Source organism: Apodemus sylvaticus, chromosome 10 (assembly GCF_947179515.1).
Source record: "Apodemus sylvaticus chromosome 10, mApoSyl1.1, whole genome shotgun sequence".
Classification (NCBI taxonomy): Eukaryota; Metazoa; Chordata; class Mammalia; order Rodentia; family Muridae; genus Apodemus; species Apodemus sylvaticus.
Window position 1 is genome coordinate 12,757,942 of NC_067481.1, and position 17,819 is coordinate 12,775,760.

At 41.2% G+C, this 17,819-nt stretch overlaps 1 protein-coding gene across 1 annotated transcript in view; it reads left to right on the forward strand.

Annotated features, from left to right (window-relative positions):
* The window catches only part of LOC127693561 (ABC-type organic anion transporter ABCA8A-like), a 40,723-nt gene extending 32,993 nt beyond the window's left edge, over window positions 1-7,730 (forward strand). The window contains exons 10-17 of the mRNA XM_052194519.1: window positions 871-1,007; window positions 1,431-1,530; window positions 1,620-1,714; window positions 2,187-2,306; window positions 2,537-2,677; window positions 4,318-4,397; window positions 6,810-6,865; window positions 7,247-7,730. Of these exons, the coding sequence (XP_052050479.1) occupies window positions 871-1,007; window positions 1,431-1,530; window positions 1,620-1,714; window positions 2,187-2,306; window positions 2,537-2,677; window positions 4,318-4,397; window positions 6,810-6,865; window positions 7,247-7,345 (828 nt within the window). The 3' untranslated portion in view covers window positions 7,346-7,730. The remainder of the gene's footprint in view (window positions 1-870; window positions 1,008-1,430; window positions 1,531-1,619; window positions 1,715-2,186; window positions 2,307-2,536; window positions 2,678-4,317; window positions 4,398-6,809; window positions 6,866-7,246) is intronic.
* Window positions 7,731-17,819: the final 10,089 nt, after the last annotated feature.

Consider the following 17,819-nt stretch of genomic DNA (forward strand, 5'->3'; position numbering starts at 1 on the left):
CATCTTCTTTATTGTAAATAGTGTTACAAGGAACACAGGACCAAAAAATAGTATTTAGGTTGAGAAGACAAAGCAAAGAAGAAAATAAAAGGTGCTTTCAATCCCTTTGAAAACATAACAGGAAATGGGCTTTCTGGGTCATACCTCAGTCATGTCCTCCCCATCCCCCACAGTTCTAGGTCATACCTCTGTGTTGTCCTGGCTCCCACTCCACACCCCTCCCCCACAGGAGACATCATACCATTTTCCATAAGTGACTATACTAATTTGCATTTGCACCAACTGAGGACAACTGTTGCATTTTCTCCACCTCCTCATCATTTTAACTTCTTCCTTTGTGGTAGTAGACTCTCTACTGATATGAAGTGATACCGCACCACTTTTTTGTATGTAAATGTTCATGGGAGTGCATGTGTGAGCATGCATGTAGAGCCAAGAGGTTAATGTTGGATGTCTTCCTCAGTCATCCCCTTTTTTACCTGAGACTGAGTCTGGGTTTACTCATTTGCATTGGTTGGCTGGTCATCAAGTCCTGGGCAACATTTGGTCACTGTTTACCCAGTTTGGGGGTTATAGGTGTAACACTGCTTCACGGGTAATGTGGATGTTGGGTTGGATTCAGGTCCTTGTGCTTATTCTGTAAGCACCTTAACCATTTCTCCAACCCCTTGCCATGGTTTTTATTAGCATTTCCCTGTGGGCCAATTCTTCAATATGAGGCAATGTGGCACCTCTGCACACACTTGAGTCCTCGCATTTGTCTTGGGGATGAGTCCTTATACCTTCTTGAGATTGTTACTGAAGTCTGCCACAGAAGCACTTTGGGAACAGTAGCAAGTTTGAGCCCTGACAGTGACCTTTTATCCACAGGTGCTGCTGAAGGGGAACAGCACAGGGGATACCCTGGGGTTCCTGGGGTACTGTCCTCAGGAAAATGCTCTGTGGCTCAACCTGACGGTGAGGGAACACCTGGAGATATTTGCGGCTGTAAAGGGGATGAAAAAAAGGTGATGCTGACGTGGCCATTGCAAGGTACATGGGGGTCTGCACCTGTCTGCTTCTGTACCCAGGTGACGGGGAAAGGCTCATTCACAGTAAATGTGGAATGAGAGTTCGTACTGTTTGACTAGGTGGGGTAGAGAAAACTTCCAAAGTTTAATTCACTTTCCTTTTAAGGATGGAGGGGAAATGGTTAGTATTCAATAGTAAGTGTGATAGAGTATACTTTAAATATGAACTAAATTGCAGAAGTATGTGACCACCATACTAACAGGTAAATGCATCTCTCTTGGTCGCAAGGACCACAACCTTTGTCAGCCTGATCCTGTTGAAGGTTTCAGTGCATGCCTTGAACTACCTTCCTGGCCCCCATCTTGGCCAGGCTCACTGCCCCACCCTTCCACCATCTCTCTTCACCGTGGAGAGGACAGTGATGTTCCACTGTCTCTCTACAGGTTGGCGGATGCGCTCAAGCTGCAGGACCAGCTGAAGTCTCCTGTGAAGAAGCAGTCAGAGGGAGTGAAGAGAAAGGTATAGGCAGGGCTGGGGGAAGGGCATCGAGCATACCTCAGGGAGGCACACTTGAGCTGATGCTACATGGGCTGTCCCTCTTGTCGCAGCTGTGTTTTGTGCTCAGCATCCTGGGAAACCCTTCCGTGGTGCTTCTGGATGAGCCGTCCACCGGAATGGACCCCGAGGGGCAGCAGCAAATGTGGTGAGAATGGCCGCCATCATGGCCGCAATGCAGCTGGTGGGGAGTTCAAGGATTGTGTCAATATTGTCAGCCAAACAAAAATAAGTGTGGCCAACATGATCCGTACCCCTAAGAACTATTAGTTTTGGAGAAAAGCGTACAAACGTTTTCTTGATGGTTTACTACCAAGTTCAATGAAGGAAAATTAAGCTTCCGAGAATGGAATCCTTTTGTTCAGTCTCATAAACTACTCATTTCTACTCAGAATGTTTGCTCTCAAGCAGCCTTCTTCTAAGTGTTTTCTCATGACAGCCTCTGCTATGTCACCAGAGTTTCTCTAGCAACCGACTTGACAGTCTTCTTCCTCTGGGAGTACATCTTACATGGTCTGCATTGATTATTTCTCGTCCCTGTCATGTGGCATTTCCTCTCTCCTATTCCCAGAAGAGCCGGAGGACCTCTATTCATCACAGTTCTTCTCTTGACAATATAGGCAGGCAATCCAGGCCACCTTCACAAACACAGACAGGGGTGCCCGCCTGACCACCCATTACATGGCCGAGGCTGAGGCTGTGTGTGACCGCGTGGCCATCATGGTGTCTGGGAGACTGAGGTGGGTGCCCGTTTTCATTCTACACCTGTCCACTCTGTGATGATCAGATGAAACAAATGTTTGTTTGTTTGTTTTTTAAGCAAATTGGCATTCGTGGGTAAGAGAGTCGCCAGTTCCCTAGTTAACAGTAAAGAGACTGAGTTGTGTGACTGAATGGCGATCCCCGCATGCTCACGGGCACTATGCCCACATTTGTCTTGTGCTTTTTGTGATTCCTATTCCTGACCCAGATGTATTGGATCCATCCAACATCTGAAGAGCAAATTTGGCAAAGAATATCTCCTGGAGATGAAGGTGAAGACTCCCACGCAGGTGGAGCCCCTCAACATGGAGATCATGAGGCTCTTCCCCCAGGCTGCTCGGCAGGAAAGGTAAGCACAGTTTCAGGGGTGCGCTTGTGTATGTGTTTCTGTATGTCGGTCGGTCTGTCTGCCCATATGAGTACACATAGACACACACACACACACACACACACACACACACACACACACACACAAACGCTATAGGTCACAAGTAAATATGCCTTGCCTTCTGTTATCGTTTGAGCATCCCAGTATCTTTCACTGAGCCAGAGCTGAGTATTTGCAGCAAGCTCTAAGGATAAGCCTGTTTCTGCCCAGGTCTCTTGTGCCCGCAACCAGAGCCGGGATTACAGACATACTTAGCCACATCCAGTCTGTGAGTTCTGAGTTATAAACTTAAGTCCTTCTTTCCTTGTGCTTGCACGGCAGGCACTGTCCTGGCTGAATCACCTCCCCAGCCCACAGTTCCCGTTTTTAATCTAGTAAAGTGCACCCACTTTCCCCTAGGATTTGTTTGGCTTGGTACACTGTGGGTCGTGTTTACACTGTAAGAAAACCTCAAACAGATCTCTGAACTATGGGCACTGCTTGAAGTCTACTAGAGAACAGAGGGATAGTTGTAAATCTGAGGTCACATGCGTGTGGCCAAATTATGTGGCAGGTTCTATCTAGGTCTTGGGTTAGCCAGTTGTCATCCTGATCTTTAAAAGTAAGAACCACTTTAAGCAAATCGACATTCCTGGGTAAGACTTGGAGTTGCCACATCCTTACTTAACAGGGAGGAGACTCTGATTTGGGTGTGGTGATGCGGTGGTGACCTAAGCATGGTCACAGGCACCCTTCCCACATTTGTTTTGTGCCTTTGTAATTCCTACTCCTAACCCTAAAGAGCAAATTTGTCAAAGAATATCTGCTGGATGTATTGCTTGGGTAAAGATGCAGTACTTATAGGAAGACACTAATTGTATTTCACCAGTGTCTTCACTAATAGTAACTTCATACAGACACAAGTAATACAATAATGATGGAGTTGACTGATGAAAGAACATAACTCTTATTTTTATTCTGTTTGTAAGAGCCCTAATTCTGTATGAACTAGATCGCACAAACATAATCAATAAGCACTGCTGGTGAAATAGAACACTTTGTAAGTGAAAGAAAATAAATCCTTTGAAGTGAGATCAATTTGTTCTGATTATTTGCTGGCAATAGGTAGTTAAATAAGTACCTGACAAGTAGTTGATGATCTCTGGGCCCTTCGGAAGAAATTGTGGTTTCATTTCCTAAGGACATTCAGGGTCCCCTTTGCATGAGAACAGCATTGAGAGTTGGGGGAGGAGGTGCCTAAATGTGGACTCTGTACTGAATAAGTAGATTACTACCCAGTTTGGAAATTCTAGGAAGCTGTGGTATGGTAAAAGGAGCCTGTGTTCCCAGTTGAGACTGGGTGGGCAAAAAAAAAAAAAAAAAAAACACAGTCTCAAAATGTTTCCTAGACTGGCCCTATGTGGGCCCTTCCAAGGAGCTTGAGACAGAGATCTCATCCATCGTTCCCTCTCTTCCTTCTTGTCAACTGGCCTGCCTCTGTAACCTCACTCTTAGAGATTCAACTACGCCAAAGAGTCTTTATTTATGAAAAGAAACATAATGGACGCCATAGATGTTAAGCCACATGCTCAGAGACCAACCCAGCCTTCATTTCCCCCTAGATACTCTTCTCTGATGGTCTATAAATTGCCCAGGGAAGATGTGCAACCTTTATCCCAGGCCTTCTTCAAATTGGAGACAGGTAAGGGAGGAGTTAGAGACCAGACTGTAAGATCAAATACTTCCAGTGCTCTAGAGCGCCCATGGTGGTGAGAAATTGAATCAGAGCATTCTGGACTAATGGTGAGTGTTCAGAGTTCCTTTTGAAGTATAGAAGCAGAAAACCAAAGATGTAAGCTAGGTCAGCACAGGCATATACATAGCAAGGATTGTTGTTTTAATTTTTGTTTACTGTTTTTTTTTACTTTGCACATAGGGAAGGACAAAAAATAAGACAAAATTCACCATACTTTGAAGGTTATATCATTTTAAATTTAAAATCAATTTCACTTTAGAGATCATATTAAAAGTGAATCTTTTTTATTGATATATTTTTTATTTACATTTCAAATGATTTCCCCTTTTCTGGATCCCCACTCCCCGCAAGTCCCATAAGCCCTCTTCCCTCCCCCTGTTCCTTCATCTACCCTTTCCCGCTTCCCTGTTCTGGAATTCCCCGATACTCTTGCACTGAGTCTTTCCAGAACCAGGGGCCACTCCTCCATTCTTTTTGGACATCATTTAATATGTGGATTATGTCTTGGGTATTCAAAGTTTCTAGGCTAATATCCACTTATCAGTGAGTATATACCATGATTGATCTTTTGAGACTGGGTTACCTCACTTAGTATGATGTTCTCCAGCTCCATCCATTTGTCTAAGAATTTCATGAATTCATTGTTTCTAATGGCTGAATAGTACTCCATTGTGTAAATATACCACATTTTTTGTATCCATTCCTCCGTTGAAGGACACCTGGGTTCTTTCCAGCTTCTGGCTACTACAAATAGGGCTGCTATGAACATAGTGGAGCATGTGTCCCTATTGGATGCTGAAGAATCCTCTGAGTATATGCCCAGGAATGGTATAACAGGGTCCTCAGGAAGTGTCATGCCCAGTTTTCTGAGGAACCGCCAGACTGATTTCCAAAGTAGCTGCACCATCTTGCAATCCCACCAGCAGTGGAGGAGTGTTCCTCTTTCTCCACATCCTCGCCAACACCTGCTGTCTCCTGAGTTTTTGACCTTAGCCATTCTGACTGGTGTGAGGTGAAATCTCAGGGATGTTTTGATTTGCATTTCCCTAATGATTAATGATGTTGAACATTTCTTAAGGTGTTTCTCGGCTCTCCGAAGTTCTTCATGTGAAAATTCTTTGTTTAGCTCCGTACCCCATTTTGTAATGAAGTTATTTGGTTCTCTGGGTTCTACCTTCTTGAGTTCTTTGTATATATTAAATATTAGCCCTCTGTCGGATTTAGGGTTGGTGAAGATCCTTTCCCAATCTGTTTGTTGATGTTTTGTCCTTTTGACAGTGTCCTTTGCCTTACAGAAACTTTGTAATTTTATGAGGTCCCATTTGTCAATTTTTGATCTTAGAGCGTAAGCTATTGGTGTTCTATTCAGGAACTTTTCCCCTGTGCCCATGTCCTCAAGGGTCTTCCCCAGTTTCTTTTCTATTAGTAAAAGTGAATCTTTTTAAAGTATATTGTATTTTATTGGCTCAGGCTAGTAATGACCTATAAACTCCTATATAAGTGTGAATAATCCAGTATCCATTGGTGGGCTTCAGTGTAACTTAGAACATACTGTATTCATTCTTTGAACAGAGCTTTGGGTTGTCTGTCCTGTCCTTTGATTTTCACACTCTGCTTGTCTGAGTGATCTTAAGAACTCTTTGCTTTTACTGCTCAATGTCACCTTCTCTTGCCTGTCACTTGCCCTACTAAGGAAGAGAGTCACCTCCTGTCCCATAGATACCTTCTGGTTTCTGCTGGCTGCATCTAAAGCTGTCTTGATGTATCTTTTTATCTGTGTCTAAATTCAGCACCTAAACTTTGTGGGACATGTGATTCTTCAAAGCACTCCTAAGATTAACATCACTATCATGATTCTTTTGGGGGCTTAGGGGGCATCTTTCCACTAAAATCTGTATGCCATTTATCATGACTTGAACTATGTGCTCCTGGCTAAATTGGTTAAACAGAGAATTTCCCACGCTGTTGTGATTTTTTTTTTTAGATAACTTTTAACTTTATCTCTGTGTCTTTCTTTTCTCTTTTCCAAAATCTCTTCCCGTCACAACCTACTTCTGTGGCAAGTCTACTGAATCAATGGTTCCTATTCAGGAAAGAAAGTGTCCTAGACATCATTGTATCCTATGATTCAGGTCTTTAAAAAACTACATAACATGCAAATGTAGTGCTGGCTCTCTCCCAACCAAATTGAAGCAGACACTGTACATATTTCAGTTGTGCAATGTGCTCAGAAAAAAAATTGTGTGTCAGTTCATTTAATGGTCCCCCGTAATTTCTGCTATTCATGACCTGCTATGACTTAGTGAATATATAACAATTAACATACAAGAGTCCTGACATACGGTTTTTCTTCTACAGTTAAACAGAACTTTGACCTGGAGGAATACAGCCTCTCACAGTCCACCCTGGAGCAGGTGGGTCAATTTCAGGGACTTTTGTTCACAAACATTAAATGCATGATCTTTGGATTCAGACAAGAGAAGAGTCTTGTGACTTCAGTTTCATAAAAAGCATGGAGTTGTTCTTGAAATGTGTTTTCATGTCCCTTCCAGGTATGACACATAGGAGTGAGTTTATTTCAGATAAGTCATTAAATTTGCTATTGTTATTTGTTTATGTGTCCTTGTGCATATCCATTGACTCTTCTTAACCATAAGAGTATAAATTGTCTGATGCTCTGAATAAAGTTGTCTATTACATGAAAAAAGAAACATTGTGATCTCTCTCTCTCTCTCTCTCTCTCTCTCTCTCTCTCTCTCTCTGTCTCTCTCTCTCTCCCTCTCCCCCCTCCCCAGGTCTTCCTGGAACTGTCCAAGGAACAGGAGCTGGATGGTTTTGAAGAGGAACTTGATCCCTCAGTGAAGTGGAAGCTCCTCCCACAGGAAGAGACTTAACACTGAAATTTTTAGCTATGGCTGTTTTTATTCTGTAGTTGCTCAAAGCAATTTTGTCTTTAACGCTACATAGCCATTGTGGATGAGTAAACCATTTGGCCATGGAAATAGAAGGTGCTGCTTACATTATGAGTATACAGATCTTACGGGTGGGATTAGAATCATGGAAAAAGCCATTGAACTAGCTCACTCTCTATAATTTGTCTTTGTAATATCATCATTTTAAAACACATTAATTGTATGTATTCCTGAGTTTAACTGTTTGTTTAATTGTTATAGCTGAAGTTGTGACTTTTCTGTACATGTATGTGTTATGCATAAAGGACACCCATTCTCTTTTCTGTCCTTTCTTATCATTCTTCCCTCAGCACTCTTCATAGCCCCTTACGTCCTTCTATTTTCTATATTTGGTTTGGTATATATTTCTGCATATAAGAGAAAGAATATACTTCTGGAGTTTGTGTCTGTCTTAGTTTGTTCAGCATGGTGCCCTCCAATTTCATGTATTTTCCTTCAGATGACAGGATTCTCTTCTTTGTCGCAGGTTAATGTGTTTGTGTATAGATATTACGTTTCTTTAGACCTTCGTTTGTTGATGAGGTTCTAGACAGTTTCTTTATCTTGCATATTGTGACTAGTACCATAATAAACATGAATGTGTATGCAATTCTTTTTAATGTTAACTCACCTATTTTCTGTATGTATGCAAGATTGGAAGAAGTGGATCCTATCACAGGGATTCTTTTGGCTTAGAGAGGATTTCTACCCTGATTTGTAGAGTGGCTGTATCATGAATACACATTTCCACTAGTCCTATATTATCATTGCCTTTTCTCTAAATTTTTATCAGCAACTTTTAAAAGTTTAACAATAGCTATTCTAACAAGGATGAAATAGATTCTCATTATAGCTTTGGTTTTAAAGTTTTTCATCTCCCATGAGACAAGAATAGATTTTTAAAATGTATTTATTAGCCACTTATGGTTCTTCTTTTGAGGAATGGCTATGCAATTTTTTACCCATTAGACTGAATTACTTAAAGGTTAGATATATCTTTTAGTTCTTTATGTACCAAATATATTAATGTTACAACAGAAGAAGAGCTGGTGAATATTTTCTCTCACTCTGTGGGTTGTCTCTTTGCTTTTGTAACTGATTACTTTGTAAAAAAAAAAAAAAAAAAAAAAAAAAAAACTGTTCTGGTTGATTTTTGTGAACTTACATAAACCTAGACTTATCTAAGAAGAAGAAATATTAATTGAGAAAAATTATTTCATAAGATCAGCACATATATAATTCCATGGAATTTTCTTGACTAATATTAACATAGAAGAGGCAAGCTATCTAGAAACAGGCCCTGCCTGGGAAGGTAGTCTTGGGCAGTATTAGGAAAAAAGCTGAGCAGGATATGAGAAACCAACCAGCAAGCCATTCTTCAATGGCTTCTTCTTTACTTCCTGTCTTCAGGTTCCTGCTTTGAGTCCCTGCTCTGAGTTTCTCAGTGATGGAGTGTGACCTAAGAGTTATCAGATGAAATAAACCCTTTCCTCCCCATGTTGCTCTTGGTCATGGTGTTTACCACAGTGTTGGAAATTGGTACCAAATTCATGGGATATTGTTGTGGTGGAATAGACCAGGTTGTCTTGGGGAAGATTTCAAGAGGAGTTTAGAACTCTGAGTTAGACAATCCATTGATTTTTATGGCTGTTATGGGAACAGGAAGCCATGCAAACAACTGAGTTCTGCTGTGGACATTTCAGCCAGCCTGTGTGGATCATGTCTGCTGGACCTAGGGGTCTGAGGACCTGAAAGAATGGGGTGTACTATAGTCTAATGCTGTAGACAACTTTATTTCCATTTCAGTTATACATGAATGAAACAAAGAAAGTAATGGCCCAAGGAATTTTATTTAAATTCAGAAAAGCATGATAAAAAACACCCTAAAAACAACAAACAAACAAAACAAACTAACATGTAAGTAGACATAGTAAGATCATTGTAAATATTAACAGAGCAGGCTTTTTCCAAAACCTTTCAGGACAGATTTGTTTTAACACAATTGCCTGGCACATACTACAGCTTATATAGAAAGAAGCACAAAGGCAAAGCAGAAGGCTATATCTAGATTCAGAGTACACAGATCAGATTGGGTTCTACAGCTATGTTCTGACATCCAACAAGGATAACATGTTTTATAAGTGAATATGTAAATGTTTGTCACAAGAGGTAGTAAATCACATTCATAAAACAAAATACACTTGAGGTAAAAGGCCCTCTGCCTTTTTTGCTGAAGCCTCTCTCACAGTTCCCTAAGGCTTTGTTTATCAGGTGCCATTCCTCTGACAGTGTACTGACAGTGTGCCTTGTAAAATTCTAGGGAAAGTTTTAGAGTCTCTTAAAGACTATCAAGACTGTTCCGTTCCTTGAATTACTATAGTGCAGAACAAAACCCAAATCCAAGTGAACCAAAAACCTCAACATAAAACCAGAAACAGTGAACCTAATAGAAGGGAAAGTGAGAAATGGTTGCAAATGCATTGGTACAGAAGGCAACTTCTTGAACAGAACACCAAATAGCTCAGGCACTAAGATCAACAATTAATAAATGGAACTCTATGAAACTGAAAAGCTTTTGTAAGGCAAAGGGTCAGACAAAATGGTATCCTATAGAATGAGAAAAGATTTTCGCCACTTCTACATCTGACAGAGAGCTAATATCCATCCCCCCAAATAAAAAACCCCAAGAAACTAGATAGCAACAAACTAATCTAATTTTAAAAATGGAGCACAGATCTAAACAGAATTCTCAATAGAGGAACCTCTTGTAGCTAAGTAGACTTAAAGAGATGTTCAACATCCTTAGCCATGAGGGAAATGAAAATCTAAACTACTTTGTGATTCCATCTTACATCTGACAGAAAAGCTAAAATAAAAAACACAAGTGGCAGCTCATGCTGGCAAATATGTGGAGCAGGGAGAACACTTCTCCATTGCTGGTGGGAGTGAAAACATGTACAGCCACTATGGAAATCAATATGTCAGTTCCTCAGAAAATGGAAAATTGATCTACCTCAAACCCAGCTATACCACTCTTTGGCACAGACCCAAAGGATGACCCAACCTACCACAAGGGCATTTGCTCAACCATGTTCATTGTCACTTTGTTCATAACAGCCAGACACTGGGCACAATCCAGATGACCCTCCATGAAAGATGGACAAAGAATGTGTGGTATATTTGCACAATGGACTATCATCTAGCTGTTAAAATAATGACATCATGAATTTGGATGGAACTAGGAAGCATCATCCTGAGTGAGGTAACCCAGACCCAGACAGACACACATGGAGAGTATTCACTGATAAGTAGATATCATGCTACAATTCACAGACTTAGAAATGTTAAGTAACAAGGAAAGCTCAAGCGGGGACATGTGGATCTCCCCAGTAAGGGGAAAGAGAATAGATTTTCCTGGTGAGCTGGAGGCAGGTGGGGGTGGGAACAGAAGGATTAGGCAGGAGGTAGGAGCAACAGAGGTGGGAAGTCATGGGAGAGATGGCTGGAATGTGTGTATGTGTGGGGGCATTTGGGAGAGCAATGTTGAAACCTAATTATGGAAGTGGTTGAGTAGATCTATCACATATATATTTTCACTTCCCATATATTCCCTTTTCCCTCGTTTCTCAGTTCTTATCTTCCTTCTGAATAATGGCCTATTTGGGGATTTCATTTCACGTATACAATGTTTTTGTATTTTGTTTATTTTTGCTGCTTTGTTTTCATATTGATTTTGTGGCAGCCTAGGGTCAACATTGAATGATCCGTATCTACTCTGTGCCAAATTCTCTTAGATACATTTGCTCTTCCAAGACATATTCTATTTGGTTTTCAATCTGGTATTTATCATTGGCTTAGTGGGAGGCCTGCATTGACTTTTGTGTACTCTGAAGAGCTTACTCTGTTATTTATTTGCTTGCATGATTTCTGGTAATATTTGCCTGATTTTTATATAACTGTTACTGAAACAGTAATCTAAAACTGGAAGGTTTAGTTAGTATAGTGCTTGACATGCAAGCATGTAGACATTGACATCCAGAATCCATGTAAATAATCCATGTATACTTGTAATCTCAGTGCAGTAAGAAGGCGACAGACAGATCTCTGGGAATTGCTGGTAATTCCATTTACCCATGGGAAATTCCAGGGTAGTGAGAGATCCTGTCTCAAGAAACAAAATGCCTGAGTAGCAACACACACACACACACACACACACACACACACACACTACAGAGAAATCAAGGATCTAAGTCAATCTGCTACATCCTATCGAAAGTCACAGCTACCCGGTCAACTTCTATTTCAATTTCATGGGTCTGTTGAACATTTGCAAAGGACATGAGAAGAAGCAAGCAGAGTTACTCAATCCCTGTAAATCATTTAAACAGAGGAAAACAAAGAATCAAAGAGAATCATGTACAATGATATCAGTGAATGTAATTTCAAACACTTCAGCTGTTGCAAAGACTATTAAATTTGGAGAGAAGCCCTCTGGTCAGATGACACTGTTCCCTGTACTGATCCAAAAGGCTTTCCTGAGAGACACCAAAAAGTAGTCACTGAGTGTCAGCATTTGGTGAAAAGGTGTCTTATTTCAGTACTGTCTAAACAGAAGCTCTTTGTTGGACAGTAGGAAGATCATTTCTGCCTAAATGATGATATAACCATTGTATGTTGATCACATAAAATAACATTGTCATTTGATTACTTTGCAAGAAACCTATCTGACCATATGAAAAGACACTGTAGATACAATTTAATAATTGATTGAAAATTAGTGGAACCCACTCCAACAGTAGAACTCTGGTCAATTTTGTTAGTTGTCTGGGCTATATGTCTACTATCCATCTGATTGCCTAATTTTGACCAACTCCCAACCACTGCGGCCAAGAGAATAGCTATTTTTATGTAGACTTGTCCTAGAGTCTCTACCTTTGAGTATATTCCAAGCTATTACAGACCCTGACTTGGAATCTGGGTGCCAACTTGCGTTCTCTGAGGATTCCATTTTGCCAACAAAAATCAGAGGGTACTCTTTGGATGGTGACTCAGGAGTAAGGAAATAATGGATTAAAATTGCCCTCTCCATAATCAAGGTAGAATTATGTTGGGCAGTGGTGAGCTTAGCTCAATACCACCAGCTGAGCTGTTTGCACAGGTTTCCTGAGAGCAGAACATCAGTTTCCTGTTTTCCCACCCAGTGTGGAAGGGACTTCCCAGGTGCCTGACCTATGGCTATAATTGTTTTTTCCTGTTGTTTTTAACCCAGTCTCTAGTATATATTGCTGGTCCCTCCAGTAGACCAGTGTCTTTGTTTTCTGTTAATCCCCCAAGCCTACACCCAATACTTGGTACTGCGGCTGAATTACCGGTGCTGTCAGACTTAGATGAAAATATTCATGTCACTGAAGGCAATTTGTATACTTTATGATTCATCTTCTGTTGTGAAAGTTGGTATCCTGGCTCTGTTGAGCCTTGTTTAAGAAATTCAGCTTATCCAGTCATTTTCTGTTTCTATACTCTGTTCACATTTTCCTGGAAAGTGTCTAGAGGTGTTTATCTAGATCAGTTGTTCTCAACCTGTGGGTGGTGACCCCTTGGGCAAAGCTCTTTCCAAATGATGTTTATATTACTATTTGGAGCAGATTACATTTATGAAATAGCAAAACAAATAAGTTTTATCATTGGGGACCACCATAACATGAGGAACTGTATTAAAGGGTCACAGCACTAGGAAGGTAGAGGATACTGGATTAGATTGTATGCTGCAAGACTGATAGATGTGAGTAGATCAGGAGTAGTTGAGGAGACAGAGCAGCTCATCACGAGTGGGAGGGGATGAGGAAAGGTAAGGGGAAGGTGAGTATGATAGCAATATGTAGAGGAATTTTAATTCTGCAACATGGCCACTCTGGCAAGGGATCACATCCAAAGACCTAGGTTTGTGTGATGGGGCTGGAATACAGACATGATTTTAGTACACACCTTTAATCTCAAACAATTGGGTCTAATTGAGGGGTGACAAAGTGACCACTCAGAGAAAGATTTCACAGAATGAATGAGAGATAGAACTCACACGAGAACACACAAGAAAGAGCTGGTTAATGGCATGTGTATGTGACAGTTTGACAGGTTGAAGAGAGAACAAGTTAGACACAGGTGGAGGTAGAATGAGCCAGAGATTGAGGAGCCAGAAGATTAGAACAGATTGCCAGAGTTAGTTTGAAGTCAGTTAGAGCAATTCAGTCAGAAGCCAAGAGAAGCCAGTTTGAATCAGTCAGCTTGGAGAAGAGTTTGGGCCCGAACAGCTGAGTTGAACCAGCCAGCTGGAGTTTAGAAAGAGCTAGAAAGTGGGGGATTATTAAGCAGCAAGCCTCCAAGATGACAATTACATCTGGTGAATAAAAGTTACATTTACTACAATAATTCTGCTTATAAGTAAAATGGCCAAAAATCAGAGAAAAAATAATAATGAAAAACGGCTCTCCCTTCCCCAGCAGCCATCAACTTCTAAAAGCTTCTCAGCTAAGGTTGGTACCTCAGTAGCTTCCCCACCTCCATCTAGGATGGAATTCTTAACTGGCTTGATTTTGTGTAACTGTGCAGGTAGCCACAGCTGCTCTAAGTCAGTGTGTATGATGGTTGTGCCCAGAAGACAGAGTTTTACAACCCATCCCCAACCCCAATCTCAAACTCTTACATTTTTTTTGTCCCCTTAGGGATAAGGTGGGCAGGTTAATGTAGATGTCCTATGTTGGACTGAGTTCTTTCAGCTACTTATTTTTCTTATTCTCAGCACATCTCTGCATCAATCATAACTCATGCAATAAGTTCCCTATTGAAGGGTGGGAGCAGCACAAACCTGGTGGAGGAGGTTTCTAGATGGGAAAGATGCTGATGCTTCATGTGGTATGCTTACGTGCATATGTGCAGCATCATGCTCAGGTAAACAGCACTAATTAGGTTCAGTGGTTTAATGGTGATAATGATAATGAAAATGATATAATGGTGACGATAATGATTACAACTTAAAAGAGAGGACATTAAGTTGGGAAGGAGGTATGTTACTGTGGATCTCCCAGGTAAATTGAGTGGGAGTTGAATATGATCAAAATATATTGTATGCATGGATGAAAGTTCTAGAGAACACATTAATTTAAAAAAAATCAACAAAAATGAAGAGAAAATTCCTTTTAAAAAGAACCATTCTGACTTTGACACACAAGTTGCAAGACAACATATTTCTGTGGTTTTAATACATATGGATCCATAGTAAACAAATGTATCACACTTGAATATAAAAGCTACAATCTATCTCTGGTGTGTGTGTGGGGGGGTGCTCCTGTCTTTTTCTATTATATGCTAAATCTGTTGTAGGCATCTGTCACATTGTGTAAGAAAATAAATAACAATAGTAGCAGATGCAAGGACCAGGCAAGGGAGTTAACTTACTTTACAATAATCATTAACTAGGGATGGTGAGGTGACTTGGCTGATGGAGACATTGTTGCAAGAGTTCAATTCCCATGGCCCACATGTTGGAAAAAAACATTCCTCTGGCCTCCATCAATACATCACAGCATGCATGCCTATACATCTCCCCTCTCCTTCCTGCTCCTTCCCAATGTCTCTCTCTCTCTCACACACACACACACACACACGAGTGTGTGTCATAACACATAATGAACATTTGCATGTGTTTTCATAAATTCATCTTTAAACGCACCATGCATTTATATTTTTGAAGTGTTTTCTTAAATTGATGGCTGACATGATGTTTAAAACAGAAGCATAAATAATTTCATATTCTGGTCTTAAGATCTTTGGTGACAGATTAAAAGGACAGATTCACAGACCCAAACTTCAGAATCACATCTTATCTGATCGATGTTGCATACTGGCCTGGTTGTTGTGCTGTCTGTTGTGAAGTTATCTGCCCATCTCTTTAAGTGTATATGGAATGGTCGTTAAGACAGAGCTCCCCTTGGTCATGAAACAAGCCTTCACAAAATTATCAAACTAAATGTTCTCTGACCATAAATGAAACTACAAATTAGTGACTGAAAGACAGAAGCAGCGGAGATGGCTCAGTAGGCAAACTGCTTGACTTATATGCATAAAAGTCCAGGCTTACATCCCTAGGATTCATGTAAGTGCTGGTACATTAATATACTTTTGTCTCTAATCTAGGGAGCCAGAGACAGGAGAATCTCAGTAGCTTGCTAACTGGACATTCTAGCCAATTCAGTGAGCTACAGGTTCAGATGAAAGATTCTGTCCTTAAAAAAATATGGTGGTCTCTACAAGTTCTAGCTCCCCTTTGTTGGGTATTTTGGTTAATGTCATCCCCACTGGGTCCTGGGAACCTCTCACTTACCTAGCATCTGGGTCTTTCTAGTACACCCCCACTCTATTTCCCACCCCACCCCCAGTGCTACATATTTCTATTCATTTTCCTGACCCTCTGGACTTACCTCCTGTCTCTTCCTATACCTGATACTGACCCCCTTTTTTCCTTCCCCTCTTCTGTCCCTCCCAGATCTCTCTCTCTCTCTCTCTCTCTCTCTCTCTCTCTCTCTCTCTCTCTCTCTCTTTCTTTCTCTGGTTTTTCAAGACAGGATTTCTCTGTGTAGTCCTGGCTGTCCTGGAACTCACTCTGTAGACCAGGCTGGCCTCGAACTCAGAAATCCACCTGCCTCTGCCTCCCAAGTGCTGGGATTACAGGCGTGTGCCACCATGCCTGGCTCTACCTCCCAGATCTCTCCCTCCCTCTACCTCCAGTAGACAGGCACAGCCCAGAGTTGAGGGATAGGAGCACCCACCCATCTCAAAAATTGTAACACATAATTGTTCCCATCTAAAGAAAACACTGGGACAAAACATGGAGCAGAGACTCGAGGAAAGGCCATCCAGAGACTGCCCCACCTTGGGATCTATGCCATCTGCAGACACCAACCCACCCACATTATTGCTGATGCCAAGAAGTGTTTGCTAACAGGAGCCTGGTATAGCTGTCCCTTGAGGGGGTCTACTAGCACCTAAGCAATACAGATGCAGATACTTACAACTAACTATCAGACCGAGCATGGGGACCCCAATGGAAGAGTTAAGGGAAGGACTGAAGGAGTTGAAGGGGATTGCAACCCTATAGGAAGAACAACAATATCGACTAACTGAAACCCTTAGAGTCCCCAGGGACTAAACCACCAATCAAAGCATATACAACAATTGATCTATAGTGCCAGCTACATATGTAGCAGAGGATTGCGTTATCTGGCATCAGTGGGAAAGGAGGCCCTTCATCCTGTGGAGGCTTGATGCTCCAGCATAGGGTATGCTAGAGTGTGAGGCAGGAGTGGGTGGGTGGATGAGTGGGAGGGCACACTCTTAGAGGCAAAGGGGGGGATGGGATGGGGGTTTGTGAGGGGAAACCAGAAGAAGGACAACATTTGAAATGTAAATGAATAAAATAACCAATAAAAGCTTAAGTTCATTGACTAAAAAAAAATAATAAGGTGGGTTGGGGACTGGAGAGGTGGCTCAGGGGTCAAGATCACTGTTGGCTCTTGCAGAGGACTCAGATTCTGTTCCCATATGGTAACTTGCAATCTGTAAACCCAGTTTCAAGGGATTTGACTCTCAATTCTTAACCCCAAGGACACAAGGTATGCACGTGATGTATACACATGCACACACTCTTACAACCGAAACATCCAAACACATAAGATAAAATAAATACAACTTTTTAAAAGAAAAATCACAGTGATACATAGAAAAACCCTATCTCGAAAAACAAAAGACAATATAGTGAATTTATTTTTCAATTGTGTAAGAATTTCAAATGTTTACTACATTTACACAATTTCCCCTCTAATTTTTTCCTGTGTGTCCACTCAATTCCCTCTCATATTCATGACCTCTTAATTACTATTGCACACACACACTTAAAGCCCTTTACTATTGCTCATATGTACCTGTCTTTAGGGCTGATCACTTAGAATTGGATAAACTACAAGGAGACTGATTTCAGGAGAGAACTGGTTCTCTGTTCCTCACCTGCCATTGGTTGCCTATATCTTTTTATCTAGGAGTGGACCCTTGGGAAATTTCCCCCCTCCCTGTTGTCATGTCAACTGGTGTTGTCATTATGTAAGTCTTCTTTGAGCAGATATATTGTTGCAACCTCACAGGAGTAGCAATCCTGTCTAGAAGTTAGGTTCCAGCAGACAACAGCCTAGTCCTGTGATTTACCTCTCTTCTTCCAGGATGTTCCCTGAACTTATATTATGGATGTTTATAATGGGTTGGGTCTGGATACCTCCTGGTCAACCCTCCACAGAGAGTTGACTAGGTTTTGAATATCAAGCACAAATTCCATCTGATTGAGAAGGTCTAGTGTTCAATTAAATAACTGTTG